The sequence below is a fragment of the Myotis davidii genome, unplaced genomic scaffold (genome assembly GCF_000327345.1).
Source record: "Myotis davidii unplaced genomic scaffold, ASM32734v1 scaffold96, whole genome shotgun sequence".
Taxonomy (NCBI): Eukaryota; Metazoa; Chordata; class Mammalia; order Chiroptera; family Vespertilionidae; genus Myotis; species Myotis davidii.
Window position 1 is genome coordinate 3,148,721 of NW_006289416.1, and position 16,195 is coordinate 3,164,915.

At 39.4% G+C, this 16,195-nt stretch overlaps 1 protein-coding gene across 1 annotated transcript in view; it reads right to left on the bottom strand.

Moving 5' to 3' along the window:
* The window catches only part of SMCHD1 (structural maintenance of chromosomes flexible hinge domain containing 1), a 132,474-nt gene that overhangs the window by 49,204 nt on the left and 67,075 nt on the right, over positions 1 to 16,195 (bottom strand). Inside the window, exons 22-26 of the mRNA XM_015562675.1 lie at positions 13,580 to 13,807; positions 4,479 to 4,627; positions 3,520 to 3,608; positions 2,473 to 2,591; positions 660 to 827 (exon numbers count right to left, since the gene is read on the bottom strand). Coding sequence (XP_015418161.1) covers positions 660 to 827; positions 2,473 to 2,591; positions 3,520 to 3,608; positions 4,479 to 4,627; positions 13,580 to 13,807 — 753 coding nt within the window. The remainder of the gene's footprint in view (positions 1 to 659; positions 828 to 2,472; positions 2,592 to 3,519; positions 3,609 to 4,478; positions 4,628 to 13,579; positions 13,808 to 16,195) is intronic.

The window sequence follows — 16,195 nt, forward strand, 5'->3', positions numbered from 1 at the left end:
GCATGTAAACTCTTCTTAAATGATCTGCTTCTTTAGAAGTAAATTTTATCTACTACCATAGTCATATGAGTTCAGTTTCCTTTAGAAAAAAATGTAAGCTATCATACCAAAAGGTGCCTTGCTATACCATAAGTAAATGCCAGAATCTAAACATTTCAATATTACAATTCTAAAAATTTAGTAAAAGCTCAACAAAAGTAACAGATTTGACAGGCATTTGCAGAATTAGATTTTAAGATTTAACTACTTGCACAGGAAGACATACTTAAGTTTCTATGGATATAATGACTTGATATCTGAAGTATGTTTTAAAACTCCAATAAAAACATTTTTTTAAGTCAGTGAGAAAGAATAAAACAAAATTGGCAAAAACCAGTAAGAGTTTCATTATACTATTTTCACTTTTATGTATGTTTGAAAATATAATATATTTAGGATTTGAATTATTATACTGTTTTTTAACAAACAAGGACACAGTAATGAATTAAATAAAGTATAAAGAATCATATTATTTTGTCCTTTTGCTGTCCTTTAACCGTTCCTATTGTTATCTGTTGTTCCTTTAACAACAAAATATATCTGTTTTGATCCACTGACAAGCTGAAAGAAATAAGCCATGTGATATTAAATTCTTTCAATCAAGGCAGGAAGTTACTTACCTCCTTTAATTCTGGCCAGTCTATAAGGAGAAGTTTAGCTGGTGGTCCAGAAACTAGCTGTACTCGAATAAAGTCAGAAAACTCACGCCAAGTAAAACAAAGATCCTTATTTCCAGGAGGACCTGGAATAAATTTGATGCCTCTTACACTTATACTCTGTGTATTTTCCTAGTGAGGAAAAAAGTACATTGAGAAGATAGGAAGATGTGCTTCTGGGTAAAACAATAGCAAATAACTTGCACACATGTCAACATTGGCATACCATGAATTTCATTTCCTTGAGAGGAGAAACTGAATTTTTTTTGTAAAGGAGAGATCTAAAAGTCTGGCTATGTACTTTTATCTTACTTTGTCTAAATCAGTGGTTCTCAACATTCTGGCCCTTTAAATACAGTTCCTCCTGTTGTGACCCAACCATAAAATTATTTTCGTTGCTACTTCATAACTGTAATGTTGCTACTGTTATGAATCGTAATGTAAATATCTGATATGCAGGATGGTCTTAGGCGACCCTTGTGTAAGGGTCATTCGATCGCCAAAGGGGTCGCGACCCACAGGTTGAGAACCGCTGGTCTAAATCCTATCTTATTTACACTGACATGGTCTCCTTTCTGTTCCCACATAGCCAAGCAGGTGCTTGCCTAATACTCTTTGCACTTGCTCTGTCCCTCTGTTTGTAACATTCTTTACCAGATATCTACAAGGCTTTTCTTTTGTTTGTCTGTTTTTGCATATAGGATATCTTATTCAGAGGGGTCTTCCCTGACCAATCAATATAATGTCACTCTATTCCCTTACCATGATTTATTTTTCTTATCAGTCATGTCTTACCTATTGCATGCTCTCCAAATTACAAGGTGATCTCTAAGAAGGTAGAAGCTTTGATTTGTCACTGATTAATTTCTGGTACTTAGAATAACTAACACATCATATTAATGGAAATCAACAAAACTAGCTTGTAATTTTTACAATGTGATTGAATGACATAAACCAGTTACACACTGGCATGAGTACTGTAGTATTTGCATTTTAATTCCGACTCTTAATGATTTCATCATCTTAAATTTCCACTGAGTACAAATTCATATTTTAAAAATTAGACTTAAAATTTTAAAATTTTATGCTTTGTTTGTAAACAATTGTTTGTAGAATATTTTCTGTAAAAAGACATTGTAAAATAATCCACATTAATCTCCCCAAAACCCCAATGAGTGCTCTAAATGGGTTCAACTTTACTTGGGCCTTAGAATTCCTCTTCTTTCACCTACTCTGTTCTCGCAGGTTCCCTAAAGGTCTAACTTCCACACCTCTTTTCCCCTAAAAATGTCTTTAAACTCTCTAGAATACATTGTGTCTGCTTGTTTTAAATTGAAATAAGTGTACCACAATTCTTATTTTAAACTAATCTCAATTAACTACACAGTTGTAAAGTTTCACAATTACTTTAATAAAGAGTGTGAGCGCTTAGAAATTTGATTTAAACAGCTGCATGAAAATTGCCCTAATATGTATATCCAAGTGCTTATAGGTGAAATCATGTGATGTATAGAATTTGCTTCAAAAATGGTATGATAAGGAGGGAAGTAATGACTTGAAGCTGAGTGTTGGGAGCATGGGATTTATTTATACTATTTAATCTATATTTTGCATATGTTCAAAATTTTTAATTACAAAAAGGTTTTATAATTTCTTTTATGATTTTTTTTGCTATAAACACTAAAATCAAATTTCTTTTAGTTTATTTTAGTTTCCCCCAAATTTTGTCACATGTAAACCAATGGCATTAGCCAAATGTAGTGAAAAGCAGCCATACCTGAAAGGTAGTTTTCAACTGTGAGCTATCAAGTCCAATACCAGCAATTCCCAAGGCAGATAAAGAACTTGGTGAAAATGCTTGAATCTGATTTCCATACTGATCTGTAACTATTACAACTAAAAGGAAGTTTGATTTCAAAGTGTTATCTTTTAATAAAAGATATAAGCATCTATAGATACACTTATATACTTTAATAAAATTATGCCTAAAAACTCACTTTGTTCTTGTTTGTATTTTTATAAAAAAGTTATACTCACTTACCTTATAATCCATCACAACAAAAACATCAAGAATATATATACATTTGAGTTTATTCATTTAAAATGATGCTGATGCTAACCAGATTTTTACCATAAAATTTTGAAGAAAATAATTTAGTATTACATATCTAGATCAGCGATTTTCAACCAGTGTGACCTGACACCCTGGTGTGCCACAAGAATCTGTAAAATATGTAATATCTGACTATTTAGTCAGGGACACTGACCTCTTTTCCCTTAGATTGGCAAATTAAAAAATGACAATGGCTAACATAACAAAAGCCGTGCAGTGTGAATGTCCTGCCTTAAACCATAAATATAGAGATCATATAATAGGGTTGCTTCTTATTAATCAAATTGCATAATAAGGTTGTATCTGATTAATTCTTGGTACCAGACATACAAGTGTAGGCACCTGATTTTTTTTTAAAGTCGCTCTGGAGCAAAAAGGGTAGATAATTACTATTAGTTTATGTATAAAACAAGACGAAAAAGGTTGAAAATCACTGTTTTAGATATATGAAAAATATAGAATAAATATGTATTCACTGATATGAGCCAACGTTTTTTCCAACACATTTTTTACCAAATTAATTTCACAGTATGTCAGCCTGGGCAAAAATAGTGAAAACACTTCAATCTTTTCTGACAATGGATTTTAAACCAGTAATTGTGTATAAACCCAAAGCTTTCCTTTCAGATTACATATGTCAAAACATGAACATAAATACATATTATATAAGCTTTTGTGTTTTATTTTGTTTTTAATGCTGGACATACTAACCTATTTCCCCTTGAAGCTCTTGGCCCATCTGTACTGTTTTTGCTCCTTTCAACTCACACTTTAGATGTTTAGGTTCATCAGGTAGGGGTCTGAAATTGGTTAAGTTAAAAGGTTTTAGTCACACCATTCATTGTACAAAAAATTTAAAGCAGTTACAATATGCTAAAGATATATGTATCACTCACTTTCTAAAACTCAAATGTAATAATTCCCCTCCAAATAACCCAAGAGTAAATAAAGGCAGAATACTGACAGAAAAAAATTACATAAATGTTAAATCATAGTATCTATGTTGGATTAAAAAGAAATTATAACGAAAGCACCGAGAAAGAAAAGAAGGTTAAGAATAACCATTAAGAGATCTAACTATAGTTGGAAAGTAGTACACCTGAAAATTTTATGGAGCTATTTAAAGTGTTGGAAAAAGTATGAAAATGGGTAAAAGGCTTGAAATGAAGGAGGTTGCCAGAAGAGATGGCCAAGGAAGTGACAGGCGAAGGCGAAAGATAAGATTTTTAATATATTTACCTCCCTTCCCCTTTTCTATCAGTTCTATATATTGAGTCTGGTTGGAGTCAGCTTTGGAACTCATCAATAACCAAGGAATATTTCCTTCTGAACAATACATTGACTAACAAGGTTGTATATTTCATACTTTCCGTGTCTTCCATTTTGCAGGTGTTTCACTGTTGCTTGCACTAGGAAGACTTTCCTTTAATGCAAGTTTTGGTTCTTATAGATACTAGAGGGCCAGTTAATTAAGCACAGGGTTATACTGATATTAAAAACTAATCACTATCTCCACTGAGGTTTTTTCCAAAGACAACCTACTATATTTCACAGAAATTGCGATATTTCCTACATTAAAAAGAAATTTTACACAAGTGCTTTTGAGAAAAGTATTTTTGTTGCCACATGCTGAATTTTGAAATATCTCCACATGTTATATGTCCACAAACCTTACTGTAAATGCACTTTCCAAAGACACATGATCATCCTGAAATGAAACCTGGCAATAGCGCATATCTTTTACAGATGTTGGTACTTGTACATCAGGAAGCAGACCTTGCAGCAAGTGTTCTTTGTTAATCTCAGGAGTCCAATTAACCTAAGAGAAAAATTACATAGTTAACAATAATAAAAAGTTTAGTCTAATATCCTCCTACTGCCAACTATCTTACTAAGTGAAGACTCTTAAAGTTAAATTATAACCCAGGCTCTCACCCTCTGAGGAAAAAGAAGTCTCCCTTATGACCAGAATGATGGTGGGTCATATCTATATATATAAAAGGCTAATATGTAATTTGTCCCATCGGGAGTTCCACCGGGAGTTTGCTCACTCACTATGACATGCGCTGAACACCAGGGGGCAGTGCGAAATGAAGGAAGGCCCTGGCCAGCAGTCAGCAGCTGGGGAAGGAAGGCCCTGGCTGGCAGCCGGAAGGCCGCGATAGTGCCTGATCGCTGGCCAGGCCTAGGAACCCTACCCATGCATGAATTTCGTGCGCCAGGCCTCTAGTTATTATGATAAAAAAGTATCTTCTACATTGTTTTTGCTGTTAATGTTGCCATATCTTTCAATGCAATATAAAAATTCTTAGGTTATTTCTTTAGAGTTTTACTACAAGATTCTCACTGTGATAACTATGGTTTAAAAATAATATATAGATCAAATTACATGATCAATTCTGAGAGGTAATTTTCATTTTTTAAAAAGAATGTTATTAATATGGACTTTGAAGAGATTTTGAGTGGACCTTTGTTCAGCAAACACAGAAATTATGCCCACCGATGGTATATGCCCACCTTTTGGCTTTAATCCATTCTTTTGCTAAATCTTTATCTTATATATATATATTGATTTCAGAGAGGAAGGGAGAGGGAGAGAGAGATAGAAACATCAATGATGATAAAGAATCATTGATCGGCTGCCTCCTGCATGCCCCCTACTGAGGATCGAACCCACAACTAAGGCATATGCCCTTGAGCGGAACTGAACCCATGACCCTTCAGGTTGCAGGCTGACGCTCTACCCACTGAGCCAAGCTAGCTAGGGCTAAATCTTTATTGTTGAAAGTTTTACATATGTCCCCTTATTACCGCCCCCCATTGACCTCTTCTAGCTTTAATCCATTCTTGAATGCTTTTAGCTCTAATTTAATTTTGCACCTCTTGCATTCCATATTTTAATTTGTTACTAGATCCATATTTTAAAGTTGATTATCCCACCCTATCCTACTTTTAAACTTCCAATCCTTTCTATTTAAGAATTTTTTTTAGCTCAACTGTTGTAATTCTTAAATAATTGGTATTCTAATATTTTCATCCCAGTTTATGATGCTCTAATCTGTTTAGTCACCTTTTACTCTTTTTATTTATTTAAAATATATTTTATTGATTTTTTCCAGAGAGGAAGGGAAAGGGATAGAGAGTTAGAAACATTGATGAAAGAGAAACATCGATCAGCTGCCTCCTGCACACTCCCCACTGGCGATGTGCCCGCAACCAAGGTACATGCACTTGACCGGAATCGAACCTGGGACCCTTGAGTCTGCAGGCTGATGCTCTATCCACAGAGCCAAACTGGTTAGGGCCTTTTAATTTTTTTAAACCATGTTTCATTCTCATTTAGTCTATATTATACTTTTTTTTTTGAATAATAGAAGCAAGTAGGAGTTACACAAAAAGCTGTGCTATCCCTTCAATGAATTTCTAGTTCAGTTTGGGTTGACTTTCCTTAATATTGAAGAATTATATAAAGACCACAAAAACCACTTTAAAGACTATACATTTAATTTATTAAAATAATAGTATTTAATATCTTGTATTATCAATGAAGAGGTGCATGTTTTAAAATCTCTGGAACCCAAGAAATATAAAACTACTATATTTGAGGCAAAAATGTGTCAAATGTAGGCCACAAGCTCTGAGAATGGCCAAAAGAAAGGTATATACAGGAAGAGGCTCTCCAGTCAATTCTTCTTCACCTCAATAAGAAAAAGAATGTGGAACTAGTTTAGAAGCCAGGTTCCTTGGCACCACTTTTAAACCACTCAGCCAACTCTGCTGATATAGGGTAAAAATGACTTGTGCCTCCCTTTCAGGATTATTTCTCTCTCAATCCTCTCTTCTCTCATTAATGAGGGAAAACATAAACTAGCTGGAGCAGAGGTTATTCCAAATAAAATTTTTAAAATAAGGTCAGTTGAACCCCTGGTTAAACAATTCTTTAAAATATCAGTTATTATTTTTGGAAACTCAAGATGACTATAGGACATGACAGTATAAAAAAAGTAAGTTCTACATCTGTCCCACAACAGCAACTGTCCAAATATTTAGTTAATTAGTATCCCTTGCATAAGGGTCCACAAACGTTGGAATTCCAGAGATTGGGGTATGTTTATCTCTAATTGCCTTAAATGAACCTGGGGTTTTAAAAATTAGTTTCTCACATAAAGAGTTTTTCTCTAAGAATGTCAAAGGGAAAAGTACAGTTTGTTCTGCCTATAATGCTTGATTTGAAAATGTTTGTTCTAATGCAATTAAAATAATAGGGAAACTTTTGAGTATAAAAGCAATTTTACTTTACGATAGTTGAACACAAAAAAACTGTTGAGCCAAGCCATGCAGAATATATAAAACAACACACCTCAAACATCTATCAGCCTCCTCAGCCAATTACGTGTATTGAGCCACATGAACACATCTAGTGATTTCACAAGCTGCAAACCCTTCCTGTACCCACTTCCACAAGTAAACTCACATATTTTTTATAGTGTTCATGGACTTCTTAATCATTTAATATGTGTTACTGCTACTGTTTTTGGTAATATTTTATTAGTTTCCTTTTTTTTTAAAAATGGGTGAGTGATGAGGTTTGAGTATTGTGCCTCTAATTCCCATTTTCCCATAAACCCTGTGTTTTTTATTGCACCATTTTACACACAATGACTTTTAGGAATTTACATGTTTCATTACAGCATAATTGACAGTACTTTTAAAGAAGTAAGCAATCTACTTTATGTGACAAAAATTTAATCATTTTGATTTGGGTCTCTGTTAAGTGAGATGTTAAGTTTCAACATATAGATTAACCCATTTTAGGTACAAATGATATGTTCAAATGTCAGCAAACTGATGAAAACCACCTAAAGTTACTGAGAACCTACTAAACTATTTTCTAAGATCATGCCTTTAGCAATTGTTATACCAATTTGAAGTGGCCAAATCAGGACTCTGTATAATTAACAATACTGCTTCATTATTTACCTTTAACAGACCTTTTATTAGGGCCTTCAGAATAGCTATAAATAGATTGCTGCAGTAAGACGGTGATTTTGATTGTGGATACAGCCATACAGCTGGCCAGGTAGTGACAACTAAACAAAATACCAAACATTGTAATTTGGTTTTAAGTGTCAAAATCATGTCACACATGAATCATTCACGTTTCAGTCTAGTGCATGAAAAAAAACCTCTTATTTAGCCTAGAATTATAACTGATGGTAGTATTTTTCTTTGGTAAGATTCTTCTTAGAGGTTCCGTATAAAACGTCTTGTTCAGAGAGTGACATTAGAGGAATGGAGGCGTGAGAGAACCCTTGGCCTGTCCCCCTAAACTGTCAATAAGTTAACCAACTATAATTCAACAAAGAAATCCCTGCTCAACACAGATGCATGCCTGAGACCCGCACATTGAAACATCTAAAGGTGAACAAAAAGGAGTAAATGGGAGGCAAGAAGGAAAGCACAGACAGCCCCCAGAAGTAGGCCTGCAGCCAGGAGCTCTTGGCCCAGTTGGGAGAGGGAGAAAGCTGGCGGTAGCACATGCATCCTTGGGCCGGAGGAACAGAGAGCTGCGGGAGCAGCCCAGCAGGGCAAGCAGCGAGGAAGCGAGAGAACAGTGCCTGAGACGGCAGATGCCTGACAGGGCACACAGGGTTCTGCCCTGAAGTTCTCCACTGTTGGGCAGGGCAATGGTGTTTCATACAAAGAAACAGAACCACAGAGCCCTGCTGCCACTTGGAATCTGAAAACTTGCCTCACATTGTTAGAGTCGGGTCCAGGAGCCTATCTATAATAATAAAAGTGTAATATGCTTAATTAGACCAGACATCCTTCCGGAAGTCCTTCCATCCTTCTGGACAAAGCTGGGGCTGCAAGGGAAGCCTGGGTCCTGGGCTGCCTGCTGGCGGCCGGAAGGAAGCCCGGGTCCCAGGAACCAGAAGGAAGCTCGGGTCCCAGGTGCCAGAGGGAAGCCAGTGCTGGCAGCTGGAGGAGAAAGGCCGCATCTTGCACGAATTTCATGCATCAGGCCTCTAACTATCTGTAAATCAAGAGCTATTGTAGTAGAACCGCTGTTTCCCTCTGTGACTGATCCCTAGGAGAGGTACTTGGAGCATAACCCCACAGGGTCAGGGATCCCCATTATGGTGAGGGCATAACAAATCCCACCCCTAAGCAGCGCAGCTGTACTATATTATGGAAGCTTTACGGAAGCCATGGAGGTCAACCCTGATAGATCACAGAGGTAAAAAAAAATCTTGCAATTTAGTATCATCTACTGGAAAATAGTAGAAAAACCTTTTCATTAATATAGACATATATAAATGCTTAGACAAAGGAGAACAGCAAACACTACTAATAACAACAGTAACAAGGATGATCAGAACAAAAATGAAAAATCTGCAGAAGCAAGCTGGAACACTGGGAAGTATCCTATCTAATAAAAGAGAAACATGGTAACTGGCGTACGACTGCTACCCTTCCCATTGGCTAATCAGGGCAATATGCAAATTAACTGCCAGCCAAGATGGCGGCTCTGCCCCGTCACTCATAGAGCAGGGCCCATCAGGGGGGTTGGGGCTCTGTACCCTGTCACGCACAGAGCAGGGCCAATCAGGGGGTTGGGGTGCTGCCCGCTGCCAGTTCCTGGCTCCCAACTGCTTGGAAAACAAATCTAAGATGGCTGCACATGAGGCTTGCTTGCTTCAGTGACAGAGGACTCCAACGTTCCCCGTCTGACGCTGCAGGCCTCTGAGCTGCAACTCTAAGCTTCCGGCACCGGGATCAGCATGACAGGGGGCAGCACCCAAACCCCCTGATTGCCTTGTGGGTCTGTGTGTGACAGGGGGCGGAGCCACAACCTCCCTATCCGCCCTGCTCTGTTCCTGACAGGGGAAGGTGCCCCAACCCCCTGATCAGCCCTGCTCTGTGCCTGATAGGGGGTAGCTCCCCAACCCCCTGATCACCCTGCGGCTCTGTGTGTGACAGGTTGCGGCGCCCCAACCCCCTGATTGGCCCTGCTCTGTGCATGACAGGAGGTGGTGCCGCAATCGCCCCATCGACCCTGCCTTGAATGTGACAGAGGACGGTGCCTCAACCCCCCAATCGGCCCTACCCTGAGCATGACTGAGGGTGGCATCACAACCTCCCGATCGCCCTGCTCTGTGCATGACAGGGGGCGGCGCCCCAACTCCCCAATCGGCCCTGCTCTGAGCCTGACCAGGGGCTGCACCTAGGGATTGGGCACGCCCTCTGCCACCTGGGAGCAGGCCTAAGCCAGCAGGTCGTTATCTCCCGAGGAGTCCCAGACTGCGAGAGGGCACAGGCCAGGCTGAGGGACCCCCAACCCCCACGAGTGCACAAATTTTTGTGCACTGGGCCTCTAGTCCTATCTAATAAAGAGGGAATATGCAAATTGACCATCACACCGTAACGGTCAAGATGGCTGTGGCCACAGTGGAGGCAGGGATTCCATAACACAAGATGGCTGCACCCACAGGAAAGGCCGAGTTTCTGTAACGAGCCTTAATGAGCAATCAGCAGGGACCTGAGGCTGCGCCCCCCGCCTGGTGGGGCTTGACGGGGGACCTTAGGCCATGCCCCCCGCCTGGCAGGGCTTGATGTGGGACCTCAGACTATGTCCCCCGCCTGGCGGGGCTTGACAGGGGACCTCAGGCTGCGCCCCCTGCCCCAGCACTGGGCCAGAGGACCTGAGGCTGTTACCCCCACCCGGCGGGGCTTGACAAGGGTGTGACTGGCCGGGTCTGGATCTAGCCCAATGGAAGTGGAGCCAGCCATATCTGGATCTAGCCCAATGAGGGTGGGGTCGGCCAGGTCTGGGTCTCGCATGATTTCGGGGTGCACATGGGTGAGCAGGGACCCAACTCTGGTTCCCGTGGTGCGCCCCAGAGTCTGACAGGAAGAAGATTTTCATATACATTTTACTAATTTTCTTTCATCTCTGACACTTCTATTATAGAGAGAGGGTAAATAGCAATATTAAAGTATTTCCTCTAATTAATTCCCTTTTAATGTGCATGAATTTCACGCACCAGGTCACTAGGATGATATAAATGACAGATATCAAGACTGCAGTTCTGAAAATACTCAATCAGACGTGAGAAAATATAGACAGACAATTCAATGCACCCAGAAAACAAATCAATGAAGAAGACAAGTACTTTACCAAAGATATTGAAACTTTTATTAGAAATCCTGGAAATGAAGCATGCAATTAAGGAGATTAAGAGTGAACTACTGAGCATAGAAAATAGCCAATCATGGAGGAAAGACTTAGTGATATCCAAGACTAGAGGCCCGGTGCACGAAATTCATGCTGGGGGGGGTGAGGCGGGGGTTGTGTGTCCCTCAGCCCAGCCTGCACCCTCTCCAATCTGGGACCCCTCGAGGGATGTCCGACTGCCGGTTAGGCCCGATCCCGCTGGACATCCCTCTCACAATCCAGGACGGCTGGCTCCCAACTGCTTGCCTGCCTGCCTGCCTCTAACCGCTTCTGCCTGCTAGCCTGATTGATGCCTAACTGCTCTCCTGCTGGCCTGATTGTCCCTAACTGCCATCCCCTGCCAGCATAATCACCCCCAACTGCCCTCCCCTGCAGGCCTGGTCGCCCCCAACTGCCCTCCCCTGCAGGCCTGGTCCCCCCCGCAACTGCCCCCCATGCATGCCTGGTCCCTCCTAACTGCCTTCCCCTGCTGGCCTGATCACCCACAACTGATCTCCCCTGCTGACCATCTTGTGCTAGCCATCTTGTGTCCACATGGGGGCAGCCATCTAGCCAATCATGGAGGAAAGACTTAGTGATATCCAAGACTAGAGGCCCGGTGCACGAAATTCATGCTGGGGGGGGTGAGGCGGGGGTTGTGTGTCCCTCAGCCCAGCCTGCACCCTCTCCAATCTGGGACCCCTCGAGGGATGTCCGACTGCCGTTTAGGCCCGATCCCGCTGGACATCCCTCTCACAATCCAGGACTGCTGGCTCCCAACTGCTTGCATGCCTGCCTGCCTCTAACCGCTTCTGCATGCCAGGCCTGGTCCCCCCCAAGTGCCCTCCCCTGCCGGCCTGGTTGCCATCAATTGCCCTCCCATACATGCCTGGACACCCCCAACTGCCCTCCCCTTCAGGCCTGGTCTCCCCCAACTGCCCTCCCCTGCAGGCCTGGTCCCCCCCGCAACTGCCCCCCATGCATGCCTGGTCCCTCCTAACTGCCTTCCCCTGCTGGCCTGATCACCCACAACTGATCTCCCCTGCTGACCATCTTGTGCTAGCCATCTTGTGTCCACATGGGGGCAGCCATCTTGTGTGTTGGAGTGATGGGCAATTTGCATATTACCTCTTTATTAGATAGGATAGGAATTTAGAAATGACACAGAGATAAGAGGAGAGAGAGATGTGAGCATAAAGAAAAATGAAAAGAGCTCTATAAGAACTGACTCCATTAGAAAAAGCAATATTAGAATTTAGAATTATAGGCATTCTGGAGGAGAAGAAGGAGCATGGAACAGAGTCTATTCAAACAAATAGTGGATGAGAACTTCCCACACCTATGGAAAGAACTAGATCCTTAAATCCAAAAAGCAAAGAGAACACCTAGTTACTTCAATCCAAAGAGGCCCTGTCTAAGGCACCTGGTTTAAAAGCTGTCAAAAATTAATGACAAAAAATCCTCAAAGCAGGCAGGGAAAAGACGGAAGTGACCTACAAAGGAAAACCTATCAGAATTTCATCCGACTTCTCAGCAGAAACTCTACAAGACAGAAGAGTGTGGAACCAAATATTCAAATATCTGAAAGAGAAAAATTACCAGCCACGAACAATATAACCAGCAAAATTATCCTTGAAATATGAAGGAGAAATAAAGATGTTCCCAGACATACTAATGCTAAGTCATTTTATCACCAGAAAACCCCCATTACAGGAAATACTCAAGGGAGTTATTCTACCTGAAACAAAGAACATAAGGTCACAACACTACAAGTAAGATCACCAAAAAACCTACAGCACAAACAGGGATAATTTGTAACAACAAAAACATAAAAAGAAAAGAACCGTGGCATATATGCAACTTTATTTTTTTACAAACCTAATAGTAACCACACACAAAAATCCCCAAACCAGGATATATAGCTTAAAAAGGGAGGAAAGACGTATGGAATATCACAAAACAAAAACAACAAACAGAAACACAAAGAAAATAAAACCAATGGAGGCACAGAGCTACCAGAAAACAAAAGATAAAATGGATATAGGAAATCCTCATACACCAATAATTACCCTAAATGTAAACGGTTTGAATTCACCAATAAAGAGGAACAGAGTTAGCAGAGTGGATCAGAAAACAAAACCCAAACATACGCTGCCTACAAGAGACACATTAAGATGCAAAGACAAAGGTAGATTCAAAGTAAAAGGATAGAAAATGATTCTCCAAGCAAAACTTCTTATTCAGAGTCTTCCAAACATAAAGTAAAAAAAAAAAATTCTTAAAAATAACCAATCTGTTGCCCAGCCAGTGTGATGCAGTGGTTAAGCATCAACCTATGAACCAGGAAGTCATGGTTTGATTCCCAGTCAGAGCACATGCCTGGGTTGTGGGCTCGATTCCCAGTTGGGCGTGTTTAGGAGGCAGCTAATTGATGATTATCTCTCATCATTGATGCCTCTCTCTCTTCTCCCCCGCCACCCCCCGCTCTCCATTCCTCTCTTAAATCAATAAAAACGTATTTTTAAAAATAACCAATCTGTTTTAGATACTTACTTTAATTTTCTCCGCTAAAGTTGATGTTACATGGATTTCTCTTTCTCCTTCATCATACATTTGAAAGATAAGATTATGCATAACATCGCCTGCTATCCAATTAACCTCATCTTGGTGTTTGATCTGGATTGCCTTTTGTCCTTCCACACTGAATATCTGTAATCTTGCAACATGGCTACTGGGAAGCAACTTAATCGTTTTCTCCACAGGTGCCACATCTTTACAACTCTAGGAAGAGAAGAAAACCAACATATATTGATTGACATCTGTACTTTTTGAAAACAGATTTTAGCTTTAACAGTGAATGTTTTATTACACTGCTTAAAAATTTATTCCAATAATATGGAAGATCATATTATATACTATTAACATTCATAAGTTTTGTAACTAAGAATATATTATACTATCAATCATTCCATATTTTATACCACTAAGTTATAAATAAAGATAATGGCCACTTTCTTAAAACCAAAACACTAGCATGTTTGCACTTAAAAGGATTTCCTTCCCCTTATTTGTAAATTTACTTTAAAGTGCCACAAACTTGTAAAATTTTAATCACACAACAGGGATTTGGTGACTAACATTCATTAATAAGATTAAATATATAAAATATTAAAAGCTTTCAATAAAATCAGGGGCAAATAATTGCCATCAAGTATATTATTTAATGATATTAGGTTACACTAGTGCTTTTTCAATTCATTATTAAATGGGATAAGTGGACAAGTTTCCTTATAGCTAGATAAGGATTTTAAACATCCTAAAGACTAAGCTAGCATATTTATAATTTATTATAGTTATTACGTCAGTGTTCCATAGATCAATAAAAATGAGCTGGATTAAGCTTTATAAGTTGATTTTAGGCACACAATATTAAAATCTTGTATCATTATTTCATAACCAGGTATAATGCATTACACAAAATTCAAAATAAGCCTAAGCCTAAAATACCTTTACAATCTTCCTTAGCTCATGCCTCTTTCCTTATCGGTTATAGTTCATTCCTATTAAAGCCTATCAAATCCCATCAATATGAAGGACATATTCAAAATTTCTACCTCACAGAATATCAGATAAACCCATCCTCTTCCTTCATCATATGCATATCTAATTTGCCTGACTCAAACTCAAAACTCAAGAGTCATAAGCTTTAGATAAATTTTCTAACTGCATATTACATGCTATACTTTGGTCTTTGTCTTAACTGACCTGGATTCTTGGGTCCTCTGCCTGTTGCTGCCCTGTATTTGCATAATCCCTAATAATTTGTTATTCTTGCTTCTAAACCCAAATTCCTTCTTAAATCCAAATCTTTTCTCCTTAAGCTTTCTGGTAGTATGCTCAAAATAAGGTGGCCATATTATTGAAAAAAGAAAATACATAACAAATATTTGAAGATTATCAAATACAACCAGTCAGAAAATAAAATATTTAGAATAAAGTTATCTCATTCTAACAAAAATAAATAAATAAATAAATAAATAAAAGTTGTCTTTTACCCTTTTGAGGTTTAAAATGTTATTTGATGTATAATTTTTAGGAAAACATCAATCAAATGGAATTAGGATATTCATCATCTACTGCATCATATATAAAGAAATCACATTTAAGTATTTCATTTGTTTAAGTATTTGTTATCCCATTCAACAACATTAGGGGCTCAATTGCTTATATCAGGCTGGCTTCACCTTCAGCTATGATGTATATCCAATAAAAAGTATCCTATGGTTCCCCGACTGGCGTTGCTCAGCGGTTGAGCTTTGACCTATGAACCTGGAAATCACAGTTCAATTCCTGGTCAGGGCGCATGCCCAGCCTGTAAGCTCAATTCCCAGTGTGGGGCATGCCGGAGGCAGCAGATCAATGATTCTCTTTCATCATGGATGTTTCTATTTCTCTCTCCCTCTCCCTTCATCTCTGAAATCAATAAGAATATATTTTTAAAAAATGTATCCTATGGTCATATTAACGTAACAATGTCTTTATATGAAAATACTAATTAAAACCACTGTTTCATTTTTAAAATTACACACACAAATTAAATACCTATAGTCCATCAATCAGTGGTAGTTTAAATGAAAATATTTAGCAAACATGCAAAAAAACAAGTGTAAACTATAAAAAACAAAACTGACACATAAATGTCAAATCCTATCTAATAAAAGAGAAACATGGTAATTAGCCATACCTCTGCTACCCTTCCCATTGGCTAATCAAGGCGATATGCAAATTAACTGCCAGCCAAGAAGGCGGCCGGCAGCCAGGCAGGTTGAAGCGAACATGAGGCTAGCTTGCTTCAGTGACGGAGGACACCAATGTTCCCCGCCGGCTGCTGCCGGCCTCTGAGCTTGCAATTTGAAACATTGTTACAAATATAGAAGCTAAACAAAACCCCAGAAACCTGCTTTCAGCCAGCTGGGATCTCAGAGCTGGAGTTGAAACAGTGTTTCGATTAGAGAACCCAAACAAACCAGATAACTGCTTTTAGCAGCAGAGGCCTCATAAGCTGGAGTCAGAGCTAAAGCTGGCCCAGATTAAAAAAGAAAAAAAGGAGCAGTTGGGAGTTTCAGTCACCCGCCAGCATGAAAACAGCCCTCAGCCCCTCACCCAGGC